The 16,837-nt window shown below is 41.2% G+C and overlaps 1 protein-coding gene across 1 annotated transcript; it reads left to right on the top strand.

The window, feature by feature from the left end:
- The first annotated feature begins 464 nt into the window (after positions 1 to 464).
- Positions 465 to 12,794, top strand: trap1.L (TNF receptor-associated protein 1 L homeolog). Its single transcript, XM_018236530.2, has 18 exons — positions 465 to 619; positions 3,992 to 4,159; positions 4,277 to 4,359; positions 4,513 to 4,653; positions 4,852 to 4,923; positions 5,478 to 5,638; positions 5,856 to 5,965; positions 6,084 to 6,157; positions 6,272 to 6,427; positions 6,801 to 6,921; positions 7,453 to 7,522; positions 8,056 to 8,203; positions 8,816 to 9,001; positions 9,112 to 9,250; positions 9,333 to 9,418; positions 10,264 to 10,409; positions 10,536 to 10,608; positions 11,335 to 12,794. Exons 1-18 carry the CDS (start codon positions 526 to 528, stop codon positions 11,434 to 11,436), a joined length of 2,130 nt encoding a protein of 709 aa, XP_018092019.1. The 5' UTR covers positions 465 to 525; the 3' UTR covers positions 11,437 to 12,794.
- The last annotated feature ends 4,043 nt before the right edge of the window (positions 12,795 to 16,837 follow it).

The following is a 16,837-nucleotide window of genomic DNA, read 5'->3' as shown; positions in this document are numbered from 1 at the left end:
TTATGAGGCAACTTCGGGCGACTTCAGAAAATGAAGCGTTCCGAGTGCCAGCCCACCGGCAACTTACATTCGTGCCACAGGAAAGCATTTCAGGGAGATTAGTTGCCAGAAGAGATTTGTTGCTGGGTGACTAATCTCCCTAACGTTTATTTGTTTGGATTGACATATGGCTATTGGTTTGTTCCCAATCTGAATGACTATTGGTATCTGTGATGATCGCACAACAGTCTTCTTAGAGGTAAATTAAATCAGCCAAGTCCCAAAGCAGCAACTCGTATTGCTACTGCTGCCGCAGAATCGCTTTCATTAGTCTACTGTCTATTATGCCGCAAAGGAAAAGAAAAATAACTCTCTCCCGAGACACGTGGGACCCACTCGTTTCACATACACAGAAAATTTCTGTGACATTGGAGCGTTCTCTTTGGGGGTCAAACACTCTTCAGCAGGACACTTCCGGTCACGTTACTGTCCTTGCCGGCGCACAGTTTCTACGTCACTCAGTCGGCATAAGCGCAAGAGAGAAGCATGGCCACCGGAGCTCTGCTGAGAGGAGTTGTGAGTCGGGCATTGAGAGGCCGTTGCCTGCCACTGTCACGCAAACAGGGGAGGAGCGTGAGCGGTGAGTTGTTTGTGGCCAGGGACTGATGGGGTTTTGTTGTTGGTCCTTGGGTTACATGGCACTCTGGAGGGGGTATGGTATGACCTTAAAGGGGCGGTTCACCTTTAAGGTAACTTTTAGTATGTTATAGAATGGCCAATTCTAAGCAACCTTTCATTTGGTCTTCATTATTTATTTTTTATAGTTTTTAAATGATTTGCCTTTTTCTTCTCAATATTTCCAGCTTTCAAATGGGGCCCCTTCAAAAAAAAAAAACAAATGGTCTGTAAGGCTACAAATAAATTATTACTTTTTATTATTCATCTTTCTATTCAGGTCCTCTCCTATTCATATTCACATCAGTGCACCGTTGCTAGGGCAATTTGGTCCCTAGCTACCAGAATGCTTAACATGCAAATTGAAGAGCTGCTGAATAAAAAGCTAAATAACTCAAAAACCTGAAAGGGGTGGTTCACCTTCAGGTTAACACTTAGTATGTCTATAATGGCTTATCCTAAGCAACTTTTCAATTGGTCTTCATTTTTTCTTTTAAATCGCTTTTAAGTTATTTGCCTTCTGAATCTTTCCAGCTTTCAAAGGGGGGTCGCTGACCACATTGAAAAAAACAAATGCTCTGTAAAGGCTACATATTTATTGTTATTGCTACTTGTTATTTCTCATCTTATTATTTAAAGGACCAGTAACTTCAAAAACATTTTTTAAAAATTTGTTTGTATATAACAGGGGGGAAAAAAACACCAAGACATATTTAACTTTAAAATCGCAAAGTCTTTATCAAAAAATAACTCTGCTTGTGCTCCTCTTCAGAAAAGGCAACAGGGCGACTATCCACAGTGCGGCGCTCGATTTCTCCTCCCCTGCTTCTATAGGAGATAGCCAGGGAGGCAAAATCGAGCGCCGCATGATGGATCGCCGCCTTTTCTGAAGAGGAGTGTAAGCAAAGTTATTTTTAATAAAGACTTTGCGATTTTAATGATAAATATGTCTTGGTATTTCTTTTTTGACATTACTGGTCCTTTAAGCCTCTCCTATTCATATCCCAGTCTCCCAGATGGCTGAAATTGCAAACTGGAGAGCTGCTGAATAAAACTCCTATGACTATATTTGCAAAAGGCCTAGAGCCGCGGCTTCATCCACCACATTGTTAAAGGGGTAGTTCACCTTCAAACAACTAGTTGGTGTCATAGTTCACCAGAAATAACGACGTTTTCCAATTACTTTCTATTTTCTATGTTTGACAGTTTTTTCTAATATTGATGTGTAAAGTGTCGTTTTTTTTTCGCCTTCTAAGGCTAAGGCCACACTAGGCGATAGCGCCGCGCCGCGACTTTTCAGCCGCAATCGCTGGGGAAACTTTTGCGCTGGCGTCTATGGGGAATCCAGCGTAAAAACACACACGGCGATCTTTTTTCTATTGTCGCTCGAAATCGCCTAGCGAGGCAATTTCGAGCGACAGTAGAGAAAAGATCGCCGCGTGTGTTTTTACGCTGGCGATTTTTCGCGATTCCCCATAGACGCCAGCGCAAAAGTTTCCCCAGCGATTGCGGCGAAAAGTCGCCGCGAGTCAAATCGCGGCGCTATCGCCTAGTGTGGCCTTAGCCTAAAGCAGCTATGGGAAGGGGGTCGCCGACAATGTAAACTGTTCTAAATTGATACATTTAGTTGATACATTTCTTATCTTTGTCCCTGCTGAGCAGAATCCCTGAGTTTCATTACAGGCAGCTGTTAGACTTGATACAATAGTTGCTAATACTACAGAGATGCTGCTGAGAAATGTATCAACTAAATGTTGCAACATTGAAACAATTCAGAGTCTGCACCTAAATCACTGAGCCGCCAGACTCAAAATACCGGAACATTCAACTTTAAACTTAGATTTTGGAAAAACAGAAAAAAAAAAATTGAAAAGTAATTGAAAAAAGTCTTTTATTTCTGGGGAATAATCTAAAAAAAGTGGTTGGAAGGTGAACAAAGGTTAATTCTAAGCAACATTCAATTGGCTTTCATTTTTTTAAATAGTTTTTGAATTATTTGCCTTCTTCGTCTGACTCTTCCCAGCTCTCAGATGGGGGTCACTGACCCCATCTAAAAACGAATGCTCTGTAATGCTACACAATTATTGTCGTTACTACTTTCTATTCAGGCCTCTCCTATTCATATTCCAGTCTCTCATTCATATCAGTGCATGGTTACTACTGTAATGTGGACCCTAGCAATCGGATTGCTGAAACTGCACACTGGAGAGCTGCTGAATAAAAATCTAAATAAACCACAAATAATAAAAAGTGAAAACCAGTTGCAAACCTTCTCAGAATATCACTCTCTACATCATACTAAAAGTTAATTCAAAGCTGAGCCACCCCTTTATTCTGACCCTGGCATAAAGAACTTGGGCACGGAAGACCTTTCTCACAAACCCTGGCCTTTCAGAGCAATTTAGCCTGGTGTATAGTGAAAAGGGATTGGCATCCTCTAAACCAGGGGTCCCCAATCTTTTTACCTGTGAGCCACAATCAATTGTAAAAAGAGTTGGGGATCAACACAAGGGTGACAAACAAGGGCTGTAATTGGCTATTTGGTAGCCCCTATACTGAGTGGAAGCCTACAGAAGACTCTGTTTGACGGTACACTTGCCTCCAAGTCTGGAATTCAAGAATAAGCACCTGCTTTGAGGCCACTGGGAGCAACATCCAAAGGGTTTGGTGAACAAGATGTATATGGATATATATATTGCTTCGTAATGCATTCTGCATCCCAATTAATTATATCCTCAGTCATGTGGCTCCGTTCAACCACAAACTGTCTGGTCCACGAGTTTTAGGGCAGCCTGTCCGTCACTAGTGGCTCGGAAAATCGGATTTCTTTTTTTTTTCTTTTTTTTTTTTAAACTCATTTGTCCTGTTGGGGCAAGTGTGGCAGAACTGTAAAGCAGTAGTATGCTCATAGGGTGCCCCTTGCTGTACTGAGCAGCCTGTAAACCATTTCTTGCTAAATGCAGATATTGGTTATGTGCATAAAAAATAGGCTGCACCAAATTACGGTAATTTAGTTATCGGGACTTGCAACCCTATAATTATCTTCTTCGTATGAGTGTTATTGTGCATTTCATGCCACAGAGCTTGGCCTCAGGCCCGACTGGCATTCTGTGGGTTCTGGCAAATGCCAGAGGGGCTGCTATATGGTTCCATAGAAAGTTACCATATGGTGGGCTGGTAGGACTGGTAGGGGGCTGTTTGGGCCTCTGTGTACTTGGAATGGCAGGGCCTATTTTTGACTCCTAGTCCAGGCCTGCTTGGCCTTATGGATATTTTGTCTATATTGTTAGAACAGTAGTAGAAGTAATAATCATTCTGTGATTCCCTGCTTCTTCAGTGTGCAGCTCCAGAGGTCCAACTGCCGCCTGGCATCCTCTGACTGTCTCCAGAACAGGGCCACCTACACTGTGTGCTGCAGATAGGAGAAGCTACACCACGCAGGCCTCTGAGACCAAGGAGGAGGAGCTTCTGCATACAATCATCTGTGATACTGAGAATGTGCAAGGTGAGCGCACTTGTACTTTGCTTAAAACGTATTATGGGACGTCAGTATTTGCAACTCCCCATATCCGTTGTTCCCCTAAACCTCAATCCAGGCTGCTTTTTAATGTTGTGTTTCTAGGTGCTGCCTCCAAGCATGAGTTCCAAGCTGAGACCAAAAAGCTTCTGGACATTGTTGCCCGTTCACTGTACTCTGAGAAAGAGGTAGGTCCTTGCCTATTGAGGTCCTTTGTTGGTGGCAGGTACATTGTCGCCCTATTGTTAAGTAGCTTTCCTAGTTGTCGTTTTGATGGTTCATTGCCCGCAGGTTTGCCTATCGTGTTCTTTATACCGCTTCCCTTGCTTCTACTGCTTTAGGTCTTCATCAGAGAGCTAATCTCAAATGGAAGCGATGCTTTGGAGAAGCTGCGACACAAACATCTGGCACAAGGAAGCTCCCTTGCCGAGATGGAAATCCACCTGCAGACTGACGGCGACAAAGGAACACTCACAATCCAGGTGAGCAGAGAGCATGGAAGCAAAATAGCATGTTCTAATGTTCTTATCAAGTCCATTGCCAATGGGTTCCAATGTGCTATGCTCTGTGACCTGTCTTCCTTTGCATTGACACAAGGGATGTTTGCTAGTGTGTTTGAATTGGAAAATTCTTTTCAAATGCAGCCTTGCTTGACTGTAATTTTATCCCTTTCACTTTAGGATACAGGGGTGGGCATGAATATGGATGAACTTATCTCCAATTTGGGCACTATTGCTCGCTCAGGATCCAAGGTAACATGACGTGTGCATAAAATGAGCAGTACTCTTTATACCTTCTATTTTGGTTACTATGTTATTTTTGATGAGTATACCTTTCTATTGTACAAATGTATATGCTGGCACTCTATATAAATACTAAATTAATTAGTGCACCGTAACCCTTAGTCTTTAAGGCGCTGTTGCAAAAATCGTCTGTAAATTCACCATTGTGATATTGTTTATGAGAAGCATTTATTAGAGCAGCCAGAACATTTTTAGCACATGAATTCTCTGTACCTCCTTGACATGCATTACATACATTTTTCTGTGTAATTATAATTAGTACTTTGTAATACCTATCATGGCATAGAAATACGGTATCTGTACAGGCTATAAAACACCTACCTGATATGGAGAAATTCAGTCTGCAGCTCTGTCTGGCTATATGACGACTCCATATTGCTGTCAGTCTATTTTCTAAGATTATAACATAATCGGGGGGGCTTTGATGATCCTCTGCTTTATCAGCATGTTCTATATGTTATAGTTCTGCCTTGGATCCATTGTTCCCTGATTTTTTCCTGCAGGCCTTTCTGGATGCTTTACAGAACCAGGCAGACAGCTCTTCTAAGATCATTGGTCAGTTTGGTGTGGGCTTCTACTCGGCCTTTATGGTGGCAGACAAAGTGGTTGTTTACTCTCAATCATCGGAGGCAGGGAGCCCTGGATACTGCTGGAGTTCAGATGGGTGAGAAGAACATATGCGCATATAATCTGCATTTGTCTTGTCTTTTCATCTGCTCTAAATACCAGACCCAGCACCCACCAGACTCCTCTGCCCAATTTATTTTGCTTTCTTTTAGATATTGGTCTCATATTGAACACTGGCAGATAATTCATATGCTATGTCACTTGGGTAAGGGCTGCAGATCTTCACACGGATGTTAAATCTCTTTCCATTGCAGATCTGGTGTCTTTGAAATTGTAGAGGCCAACGGCGTGCGCCCAGGGACAAAGGTTGTGATCCATCTCAAGGATGACTGTAAAGAATTTGCCAATGAGGACAGAGTAAAAGGTGAGAGGCTGGGATATACTACACTGTATATTTATATAGTTCTGCTTGTCTAATAGTAGGAATATTTGTTGAACATGCAGTGATGCTAGCATAATTCTTCTCTTTTATCAACCTACAGAAGTAATAACCAAGTACAGCAATTTTGTCAGTTTTCCCCTGTATCTGAATGGCAAGCGAATCAACACTCTGCAGGTAGGAGCAGTGGCAGCAACACCTTTGCCATCACTGAATAGCCGCCCAACTTTTACACTCCGCTGCACACTCGGCATGGTTAATAGTTTATTTTCTTTAATGTTTGGTTATCAGGCTCTCTGGATGATGGATCCCAAGGAGATTGGGGAATGGCAGCATGAAGAGTTCTACCGGTTCATCGCTCAGGCGTATGACAAGCCACGTTACATGCTTCACTACAAGGCAGATGCACCTCTCAATATCCGCAGTATTTTCTATGTTCCAGAGATGGTGAGTGTGTGTTTGCACTGGCTCCGTAAATAGAATTAGAAACTGAGGCTTTGGTGTGGGCTGGGAATGTACTGCACCTGCAATCAGAGAGTCATAGTACAGTTAAAATGCTCAGCTCTCCAGCTATAACTAATAATCTGAACATGTTGAGTATTGTAGTTCTGTAGCTATATGAATGAGCTAGTCGCATTGGCTTATAGATGAATAACTAGACTGGAGGTGGTTGCTGGACATTTTTACAGTCTGTTAAAGTGTTAGTTGAACACTAGTTGGCTTTGGCCTTGGTCCCTCGTTCCAGTGCTTTAGATCCGCCTAGTGGGGATCACTGGATCAAGTCAATAAACTGATGCTTTTTTTTTTTTCACCTTTACAGAAACCATCCATGTTTGATGTAAGCAGAGAAATGGGTTCCAGCGTGTCTCTTTACAGCCGCAAGGTTCTGATCCAAACCAAAGCTGCAGATATATTACCCAAATGGCTGCGCTTTCTGAGAGGTAAGTAAGAAATATGCTCCTGCATTTAGGGAACCGATTACCTGAATGTTATGCATGTACTGTTATGTCTAACCTATACAAGTCTTGCCAGTTATAAAACTACGTTGGTACTAGGGATGCACCGAATCCCGTATTCGGTTCGGGATTCGGTCTTTTTCAGCAGGATTCGGAATTGGCTGAATCCTTGTGCCTGGCCGAACCAAATCCTAATTTGCATATGTAAATTAAGGGTGGGTAGGAAAGTCACAAAAGAAGATTTTTTTTTTTTCCACATTTCCTTTCCTGCCCCTGATTTGCATATAAAAATTAGGATTTGATTCAGTCAGGGAATCAGCCAGATCCCAAATAGGGGGTTCAGTGCATCCCTAGTTGGTACGAGGTCTGTCAATTGATTACAATAATGAGCTACATTTACAAATATAGCTAAGAATATTTACATATCTATCAATGCTTATGGTTTTCCTTTTATTGCTAAAAGTTGACTCCTAACACCACTTTTTCCAACTACCTCTATCCATTCTTCCCTTCCAGGCATTGTGGATAGTGAAGATATCCCACTTAATTTGAGCCGTGAGCTGCTTCAGGAAAGTGTCCTAATTCGGTGAGGAAAAAAACGGGTGGGCTAATATAATAAACAGTGAAAAGTTTTCCACAGGAACCAATCAGCAGATAGCATTTACTGGTCACCTACAAACATCTGATTGCTGTGTGTGACTAGACTTGTGCAAACGTTGCATCTTTTTATTACATTACCCTGAATAAAGAGGATGCAATATGGCACATAGTAATTTAGGAGCAGAGTTCCACCATTTTTACAACTCCAACCTAAGGCTAAAGACACACAGGTGTTTTCTCTGCCGAAGGAGAATAAGACAATCTACCCAGGTTCTGTGAGCAGCCTTCTCTTAGTGCACACACTTAGTTCATAAATGCATCGTTTTTAGGCCAAAATCTGCAAATAAAACGCCATATTTCAACCGGTAGACCTTTCAGCCAGTTAATAGTGCTTCAGTTAATGGGGGTATTCAGGTACAACAGAGAGATCAGTTCAGTCAAACAGGACCTTGTGAGACTTTGATCCCATTAGTCTTTCACTTTGATTTCATTCTTCACCTTCTGCACCGTCTCCACCAGGAAACTACGTGATGTTTTACAGAAGCGGCTGATTAAATTCTTCATTGATCGGAGTAAGAAGGATCCAGAGAAATATGGCAAATTCTTTGAGGACTACGGGCTTTTCATGCGAGAAGGAATAGTGACCACAGCAGAGCAAGAAGTCAAGGTGAGATGCCACGTAGGGTTGTGATTCCTAACCTCTGGGTCAGGACCTCTATGCTATACAGAGGAGATGTTTTACTCATTGTAAACCCCTTTTTTGGGTCACAAAACTTAACTTAAATTCTGGGTATAATATATGCACCAACCCAAATGGCACTTTGATATAGTTAAAGTATCCCCTTGATACTGGGGTTTGTTTTCGTTCACCCTTGTGCTTATTCACTATGGCACATTATCCCTCAGTCTTTTTACATTTTGGGTCCCCTGAGAAACAGAAAAATCAATTTGTATTCGTGTGCAGTGATGAAATAAGGATGGGTGGCAAAACCGTGGCTACAGCTGTCTATCCACAATATGAAGTCCATACTGATACTATCTGCTCTTTTAATATTGTGGGCCATTATTACATAATGTCTGCTTGAAACATGGTCCTACATCAGGTTCCAAGAATAGTATTTTAGTATTTATTACCTCCTGCACCCCAAGTAGTGTTACTCTGTTTCTGTGCATGTGTATTTGTAAAGACCAGGGAGTTAAAGACCCTTTTACTGCCAACAAGTTTTCAAAAATGATATTTCTGTGTATAATTAAACTTCTTTATTGACTACTGTTTTAGGAGGATATTGCAAAATTGCTCCGCTTTGAGTCTTCATCATTGCCCGAAGGCCAGCAAACCAGTTTGACCGAATACGCCAGCCGCATGCAGCCAGGAACGCGAAATATCTACTACTTGTGTGCACCCAACCGCCACCTTGCAGAGCACAGTCCATATTATGAGGCTATGAAAAAGAAGCAAACAGAGGTGTGAAACCAGAAACCCTTTTGTTCTTTATTATTTGAACTTCTTGTTGAGCTCCTTTGTGGAGGGCTAGGAACATTGCTCATTTAGTTTTTCTTTCCTAATCTCTCCAGGTCCTTTTCTGTTACGAGCAATTCGATGAGCTCACCATGCTGCACCTGCGAGAGTTCGACAAGAAAAAACTCATCTCTGTGGAGACGGACATTGTGGTGGATCATTACAAAGAGGAGAAATTTGAAGAGAGTATACCAGGTATCTTGTTACTCCCTGGGTTAGAGCGGGAAAAGTATTACATTCATTAGTTGACACCTTTTTGTCTTGATCCCACCGCCAGCATCAGAGCGCCTGTCTGAGAAAGAGGCTGAGGATCTTATGGCTTGGATGAGGAATGGTTTAGGAACTCGAATAACCAATGTAAAGGTAAGAAGCAGAATGATGTGGACGGGTCACTTCCTGTATTATTTGTTTGTGTTTATACTTGGAAGAAGAAATAACTATAATTATAGAATGACTCCGTACTTGGTTGCAGAGTTCTATCTCTGTCTTCACATTGTTTCTCTGTCTGTCTCATTTGCTTCTCTGTTGCTAGGCTCTATATTTGGGGGCAAATATTGCACTGACCCAATAGACTAACATGCACTGAGAAATAAGTTGGTGATTTAAATCACTGGGGGATCCCAACAAATCTGCATCCTCCTCTTTTCCTTGTCCTTTAAAGGAACAGTAACATTTATTACTTTAAAACACTTTATTTGTTGGTGTTACTGTTTTTTAATATTTTAGGTTGTATTTCCGACTCCTCTGCGACAGTACAGTTAACTTTACCAGTGCAGAGGACAGAATGTATTCTAAAATACACATTTGGGACTGAATTAAAGTAGAATTGTTGTTCCAAGATGTTTCTGAAGCTCTTAGGGCCAAGAGGCTACCTCCAGTCCACCGGCCTCCAGTTGGCGCCCCCTGCTTTTCATAAACAAAGATATATGTTGAGTTGATTAATATGCAGAACCCCTCAGCAATTGCAGAGCCATCATTTTTAAAGTTATTCCATTTAAACATCATATTTGTCTGCAGAAATGAACCATGGTTTGTGGCACAATTACGTTGCAAAGTATGGAAATTATAAAACGGGTGAACAGTTGTAGTGCAGGTGATAAGTCTATCAAAGCTGAATAAAACATTTTACAGATATGACAGGACTATTAAGTTCCTAACTATCATTCCTCAATGGAGGGTTTTGAGCAGTTTAAACTTTCTGCCTGCAGGTTACACCACGACTGGATACGCACCCAGCTATGATCACAGTGTTGGAAATGGGAGCAGCTCGACACTTCCTGCGCACACAACAGCTTGCCAAAACTAGTGAAGAACGAGCACAGATCCTACAGCCCACACTGGAAATCAACACCGGGTGAGTTTAATAAATTCACTGTTTTCTTGCCTTTGTTGCTGTTTTTTTTTTTTTTTTTTTTTTTACTCCTTAACTTTATCAATCATACTGTCAAATGAATGGTGCTGGGTGTTGTTTTGTTTTTAGGCACCCTCTTATTAAGAAGTTATGGCAGCTAAAGGATGGTGAGCAGGAGCTGGCAAAGTTACTTCTGGATCAGGTAAAGAAACTGTACATTCGTGGGTTGAGCCTTTGGGAGCCCCCTAGAAAACTGTGGATCCAAGAATTACATTTTACTAAAGGAAAGCCATATCCAGTTGAATACTTGTCTTCCATTTATTTGCCTTTACATAGACAGTCTGTTATAATGACACACCTTATTGTGCAGAGCAACATTTCTTTGCATATTTGCTTGCTTATTTGCATGCATCGGTGCTGCCATATTGCTTGCTTCAGCACAAGTATAGCATAAAAACCTATTTATTTTAAGATGTGATTGTGGGGCAATTCATTAAAGTCCAGATAGGGGAATTGGGTAGAGGCTCTGGCCTAGCCACTCGCCAGTGAAATAGTCAAAAATAAATGGGTGAATCCCAAACTTTATTCCATGGTGCTCACAGCACTTCAATGTTCAAACGGTTCGGGGCCGCATGGCCCTTCCTCAGTGACGGGGCAATGCCAACGTAAGCAATACTGGATCTCCCACTTTAACAGATGTATGCAAATTCACTCGCTACGTTTAGAAATCCTTACTGGTCTTAAACCTTCTTGCATAGTTTGCCTAAATGTATCATTCGTGTTCTCAAAGTTACAGTTACCAACATCCAGCTGTTTAATAAGCGACACATATGAATTGCACCAGAAGATTTTAAAAGCCAGCTATATGATTCATCTATATTGTGGATCACCAATATCTGGCGCTTAAACTCCTTGAAATTTCTTGCAGATATATGAAAATGCAATGATAGCTGCTGGGCTTAATGAAGATCCCCGGCCGATGATTGGTCGTCTTAATGAGCTTCTGACTAAAGCATTCGACAAACACTAACATGCCTTTTTATATACTGACCCCCCACCTAAGGAACTTTCTTTCTTGCCCTGTGCAAAGCAAAGCTGAGGATAAAGGGATGCTCATCTGTCCAATCACATCACATTTGCTTTTAAGTATTTGCCATGTTTCCTATGGAAAGCAATCTAAACAATCTGCAACTCTGAATTGTACTGATGCCATAACCTCTGCTTTTTTTTTTTCACTGGTGGATTTGTCTATAATATGAGTTCCCCACAGAAACCAACGAGGGATGAAAGAGTGGAAATATTTTTTGTTTGGAGTACCCTGAAGGCAAATATAAAGTCAGCTGTCCATTTTTTTAAATGTAATTTGTGTTGTAATTGTCAAAATTTTATTTGTCACAGTTTGTAGCATGTTCTGTGTTTTACTGTCACAGGCACTACCATGTGTGATTTAGTGTTTTCTAATATAGAGCCTTAAGTTTGAGAGACGACTTAATACTTACTCTATGTTGGACCACAGGAAGGAGATTCAGAGCCGAACCCATAGCAGTTTTTCTGAGAAGGGGGTGGGCCCAATAAGTTATATAAGGATAATGTGTATTTTTCACTTCCCCAGATGGTTGTCGGGAGCCTGGGTTAGAATGTAACCGGATAGGGCAGAATGGAGCCCCAACAAGGAGTCGACAATGTGGTTAGTATCCCAGGAGGTCCCCTGACAGTTAGGACAGGCACAGTAGTTAGATCAGGGGGGGAGAGAGTGGTCTCCTGATAGGCAACGATATAGCACCATTAATAGAGGTCCAAGGGTAAAGCATGAGGGTTGTCAGTGCCGATTCTGATGAAGAAGCTGCCTGAGGCTTCTCAAATGCCCCCCCTTACTGGCTTACCTATCGGGAGGGGAGGCAGGAACATTAGTACGGAGATCGCAATTGCTCTCTCTTGCTCTAGTAAAGCAGCATTCCCTGTTTCAAAACCGAAAATTCGGCTCTCAGAGGTGCCAGGAGTGGCTTTTTGCCGCCCCTGGAAACCTATCTGGCGCTACCGCCTGAGGCAAGTTGCTCAACTCGCCTCATTGTCGGAGCGCCTCTGAGGGTTGCTACTTTATGTGATGTGGCAATGACTCGGAGTAGAAGGTGAAAAGGGCCATCTTTAAACTGCTATAAAGTTATTTGGCCCAAATAGGAATGCAGGAGAGGGATGCCAAAGCCTGTCTGTGATAATAGCAGTAAAAAAAAAAATAATCTATGAAATGGAGAATGTTAACGGAAGAACAGAAAATATTGCGTGTGCAAATATAAAGTCATTGCTTGCTGTAGACCCTCTTTTTGTATTTATTGTATGTTTTAAAACTTGTAAATGTGAGCAGTGAATTAAAGGACAAGCTCAGAGATGCCCTTTTGCCATACTGAAGCTCTATTTCCAGTGTTAGACTTACTGCATGTAGTTTACACTAGTGTTTTTATTTAAATCATTTGATCTTTTATATATAGCTGGGGAAAGGGCTAAACTGCACTATCCCCAACATTATGCTCAAACTACTTTTCAAAAGTGTAAGTGAAGAGGAGGAGGCTAAGCTCCTGATGCAAATAGAAAAGGCTGCTAGTTTAGGGAAATTAATGATCATGGGGGATTTTAATTAACCATAATTAACCATTTAATTAACTATAGCATCATTACTGCCAGGACAGTTAAAGGGAACACGTTTATAAACTTGTTACATGATCGTTTTATGGTACAGGTTGTTGAGGAGCCAACCAGAGAAAATGCTATACTGGATCTAGTGATCTCTAATGACCCAGAATTTATAGCAAATGTGCAAGTAATTGAACCCCTGGGCAATAGTGACCATAATGTGATCTAATTTTTTTTTTTTTTTTTTTTTTTTTGAAAGATTATCTTTATTGATTTTATAAACATAACACAAAGTAAGAAAGAAGAGAGAGAGATAGATAGAAGGGTGGGCATTCCCTTTATGTTATAGAGTGTATAATGCGGTAAAGAACCAGGTTAGGAGCTTTTCGTTACCACTAAGTCAAATGCCAGTAGTATTGGTTTGTGTTTCTTTAATCCACCTATCCCAGATTATTTTGAATTTGTCTAGGGCATCCACGCCTTTTATAAATCAATTTGTGGCTCGGAAGAATGTCATTGATAATTTTTATCCAGAATGCTAAGGTAGGAGGTTCCAGGGCTTTCCATGTGAGCAAAAAAGCTTTCTCTGCATAGTGTAAAAGTTGCTGTAGACACAATCTGTCACTGGTTGAAATAGTGAGTTCCTCAAAATGTCCCTAAAGACAAAATGCAGGTGTCCGTATAGCTGGAAGTCCCAGAGAAGAACTGCAGTCCAGTATTGTTGAATTTTAGGGCACTCCCAAAATACATGCATATAAGTATCAGTATTACATTTAAAACACAGGTCAGGATACCCTTGGTATATTTGTGCCAGCCTGTATAATGTGATCTAATTTAATGTCTGGTGCAAAAAACATGAATTTCAGAAAAGCAAATTTTAGCTCAGAGCATCAGGGCATTATTTTTTTCTGCTAAAAACACAGAACAGCAATGATTGTCATTTAAAATGATATTAAATCGTTACTGTTCTCAATTTATTTCCTTAAGAGGTAAATGTGGAGGCACCAATACACCCTATGTGGCTTAATATAGTAAAAGTAACGAATATAAACACTATAATAAATGTTGTAAAACAGCAATCCGGAAGGCAGATTGGAAATGAGGAGCACATTGCAGCAGAGGCTAAGACTAACAACAACATGTTTTTTCAAGTATTTAAATTAATAGTAAAAAGATGCTCCTTTCAATAATGGTACCAGTATGTTTTTCACAGATACAGAAAAGGCAAATGTGCTAAATCAGTTATTTTCTTCAGTGTATACAATAGAGGAGTCAAGAGTTTCCAGACCAACCTCATAGCTGCACTGTTGGTTTATCTCAATCTAGTCAGTGACTGAGTCAGGATATGGTTCATAAAGCTTTAGTAAAAATTAATGTGAACAAGGCGCCAGGGCCAGACCCTCAAATTAAGGGCTCTTACACACGGCCGTTCCGACCTGCGCTCCCCTGCGTTCCGTTTGTTGGCGTTCAGCCGCAGGGGAGCGCAGGAATAGACGCAAGTAATGATTTGAAATGGGGCTGTACTCACTCAGGCGCGTGTAGGCGCCGAACGCAGGAAAAATGCAGCATGTTGCGTCTGAACCTGCGTTCGGCGCCTACACACGCCTGAGTGAGTACAGCCCCATTTCAAATCATTACTTGCGTCTATTCCTGCGCTCCCCTGCGGCTGAACGCCAACAAACGGAACGCAGGGGAGCGCAGGTCGGAACGGCCGTGTGTAAGAGCCCTAAGAGAGCTTAGTTCAGTTTAAGACCAGCCTTGCTTTCATCTGGTACGGTAATTATGAATTGGAGGAAAGCTGATGTCATTTTTATATTTAAAAAGGGATTATGATCTCAGCCTGGCAATTATAGGCCAGTAAATTTGTAAATGTAAAGTCACCTGGGATGTATAATATGCAAGCGACTTATACAGTTAATGGGACTGCACTAGGCAAATCCATTATGGAAAAGGACCTTGGACCTTGTAGATGATAAATTTGGCTGTAGCAAGCAATGCCAGTCAGCAGCATCAAGGGCAAATAAGGTCTTGAGCTGTATTAAAAGGAGCGTAGATTCACTGTACAGAGAGCTGGTAAGGCCCCATCTAGAATATGCCGTTCAGTTTTGGTCTCCCATCACTCAAAACAGGACATTATTTAATTAGAGAGGGTCCGAAAAAGGGCAACGCTTGTAAAAAAAAAAATCAGCTATGAGGAAAGACTGGCCAAGTTGGTGGTGTTCATGCTGGAGAAGGGACGCTTACAGGGTTATGGAAGATAACTCCTAGTACAAGTTGATACAGGGACTAGTCCGGTTGCCATGTTGGAGTCAGGAATTGATTTTTCTCCCTTTGAGGCAAATTGTTGAGGCTTCAGATGGGGCTTTTTTTTGCCTTCCCCTGGATCAACTGGCAGTTAGGTTATAAATAGACTTACAAGGTTGAACTTGATGGATGTGTGTCTTTTTTTCAACCTAACTGTCCTGATAAGCCTCAGAGATAGGTAGTACAGTGTAGCCTACTGCATTGAAGCAAGTGGAGTTATCATCTGAGTTCCTGAAAATCCAACACACACCTCTGGCCTAATTACATCTACTTGGATTATGTTCATGCAATTTTACATTTTTTAAATGTTTTAATTTTTTCATGTTTGGAAGCACATATAGTACATAAAGTATGAGCTTATTGATTCCTTTTTATTCTGACTGGTTCTACCCATGTCAAAACAATCAGCATCTTTTTTAAAGGCAACATGCAAGCTTTTTATGCAATGTACATTCATAACACAGGAGTTGGGATTTCTGATATCCAGAGCGTTCTGAATCAAGGCCATCTTCCATAGATTGCATTTTAAGCAAATATTTTTTTCTGTAATAATAAAACAGTATCTTATACTTGAGGATATTGCGTTTAATGTTTAAACGTTTTTTTAAAGTATAGTGATCCTTATTAAGCAAAGATCCCTTATCTGGAAAACCTCAGGTTCCAAAGCATTACAGATAATACATCCCATACCTGACTATTAAAGCAGAGAAATGCATCTTTAACTTAGAAAATGCACATGACATGCGTTAAATGAAAAAAAGGTGGTTTTAGTCAGGCCCAGATTGAGAAAATAGGCCCTGGCATTTTCAAGTACACATAGGCCCAAACAGTCCCCCCCACAAGCCCAATAAATTATATAGTGACTGTCTATGGCATCTTACATCAGCCTCTCTCTGGCGTTTGCAAGAATCCACCGGCGTGCATGCGCTGTAAGCATTGGGTGATGTCATAGGAAGCATATGTGCATGCGGGGGTAGCATTCATTGGCTTCAGTAGAGCATTTGCTGCGCTGCAGGATCCCCCCCCCCCAGAAAACAATGATGATCGACAGATCTGGATTTTTTCTTTATAAACTAGTGACACAGCGACAACACACACCGAAAAATTAATTCGTCATAATGTTATAATATATAATAATCCTGTACATATGCCTATGGTGAACTCCACCCAAATATTGCACTTGCATAAGGAAAGTTCTTTTCAAATGTAATTGTGAGGTTTTATCAGCACACCTGGCTCTGACTGTGGAAACAGTGTTGCAGAAGTCAGTTCTCCAGGTCTGTTAATCAGCTGGCTCCTGCTGCAATGTTTTTTTAGGAGACACAGGCCGGAGTGCACAGAATATAAATATAAAACAAATTCCACAATCAACAGCTTTAAAACCAGTGAAAATGTGCAGTGACTGTTTATTGCAAAGTTGCATCGAATGACATTTTCTTGGAGCTTGGGTGGAGGACAGGGATATTAAAGGGGTGGTTCACCAGTTTTTAGTATTTATG

This window comes from Xenopus laevis, chromosome 9_10L, assembly GCF_017654675.1.
Source record: "Xenopus laevis strain J_2021 chromosome 9_10L, Xenopus_laevis_v10.1, whole genome shotgun sequence".
Taxonomy (NCBI): Eukaryota; Metazoa; Chordata; class Amphibia; order Anura; family Pipidae; genus Xenopus; species Xenopus laevis.
This window is presented reverse-complemented; position numbering and strand designations above follow the sequence as displayed.

Excerpts from the sequence above, each read along its gene's own strand:
- trap1.L (XM_018236530.2), top strand. The coding sequence starts at position 526 with ATGGCCACCGGAGCTCTGCTGAGAGGAGTTGTGAGTCGGGCATTGAGA. Across the intron at positions 4,654-4,851 it reads AAGGAACACTCACAATCCAG|GATACAGGGGTGGGCATGAA; the intron begins GTGAGCAGAGAG and ends CTTTCACTTTAG. Across the intron at positions 6,922-7,452 it reads ATGGCTGCGCTTTCTGAGAG|GCATTGTGGATAGTGAAGAT; the intron begins GTAAGTAAGAAA and ends CTTCCCTTCCAG.